This window comes from Apaloderma vittatum, unplaced genomic scaffold (assembly GCF_000703405.1).
Source record: "Apaloderma vittatum isolate BGI_N311 unplaced genomic scaffold, ASM70340v1 scaffold12408, whole genome shotgun sequence".
In the NCBI taxonomy this organism is placed as follows: Eukaryota; Metazoa; Chordata; class Aves; order Trogoniformes; family Trogonidae; genus Apaloderma; species Apaloderma vittatum.
This window is the reverse complement of record NW_009729140.1, coordinates 86,936-87,919: the sequence shown is the minus strand read 5'-3', so window position 1 is coordinate 87,919 and position 984 is coordinate 86,936. Positions and strand designations below refer to the sequence as shown.

The following is a 984-nucleotide window of genomic DNA, read 5'->3' as shown; positions in this document are numbered from 1 at the left end:
CAGCTTTGACTGGAAACTCTAGACTATTGCTTGCCAGCAGAGAACAAAAATACCTGAGTTTAATACACCATGAGTAATATATTTATTCCTAGAAGTTGTGCACAGCATTAGGAAACACGCCGAACCACACAGGGAGTATTTTGAGGCCTCTGAGTCACTCTCAGAACTTTGCAGGCACCAGGGACTCACAACTAGTGAAAGGCAATAATGCCCCAAAGAAATAACAACTCTGCAGAAATTATCAGGCAGAAATAATGCTCCCCAACTTCTTAACTATAAAGAAACACAGAGGCTTGAGAAGCAAAACCTCTTACTTCGGTTATCAGCAAAGTTGTCTGCAGCCAGCACAGTACGTATTGTTTTCTGCGGGCTGTTCCAATTTCTCATACCATGGGGCTGTTTGCATTTTTGTAAAGTGAAAAATTTAAACCACTCTGTTAGGTATGAAATCTGTGTTTGTCAAAACCATAACGCAATGCATTTTTTGCTGCATACTCAAAGAGATTAAAACCACACCTTTCAAAAATAAAAGGGGCCAGTGTCTTATTTGGGTTATGTCCACACAGTAAACATTCTTACTTCCTCTGAATTCAAATGTAAACAGATAAAATTGTGAAGTACCTGACATGCAGTAAATGGTTTAATTCTCCAAAGGAAAGGAGGGATATCAAGGACAGATATCTGCAGACTGAAGGTATTCCCTCGGAAATGCAGAAGTTTTGGTTCCTCCAGTAATTGTCCTCCTTGGAGTCTTTCATCTGATACCACTTCCTGCAGTGGCAGAGCAGAAAGATCGGGGGTTTTTTTCAGTATTAGGAACAAATACCAAATCTAGTGAAAAATCATCTTCGTGGAAGGTGTCTCCTTCATGCACAGCACACCAGGGTACAGCAGGGAGTATTTCTCTCCTGGGCCGATGGAGGACACCGCATTTGTATCTCACCGCTGGAGGTAAAAGGACAGGCAGGCACTGCCAGCTCTCTT

The 984-nt window shown here is 42.0% G+C and overlaps 1 protein-coding gene across 1 annotated transcript in view; it reads right to left on the bottom strand.

The window, feature by feature from the left end:
• Positions 1-984, bottom strand: part of UNC5D (unc-5 homolog D (C. elegans)) — a gene marked incomplete at its 5' end in the record, with an annotated part of 51,718 nt that overhangs the window by 4,895 nt on the left and 45,839 nt on the right. The window contains one exon of the mRNA XM_009874342.1: positions 622-771. Within this exon, the coding sequence (XP_009872644.1) occupies positions 622-771 (150 nt within the window). The remainder of the gene's footprint in view (positions 1-621; positions 772-984) is intronic.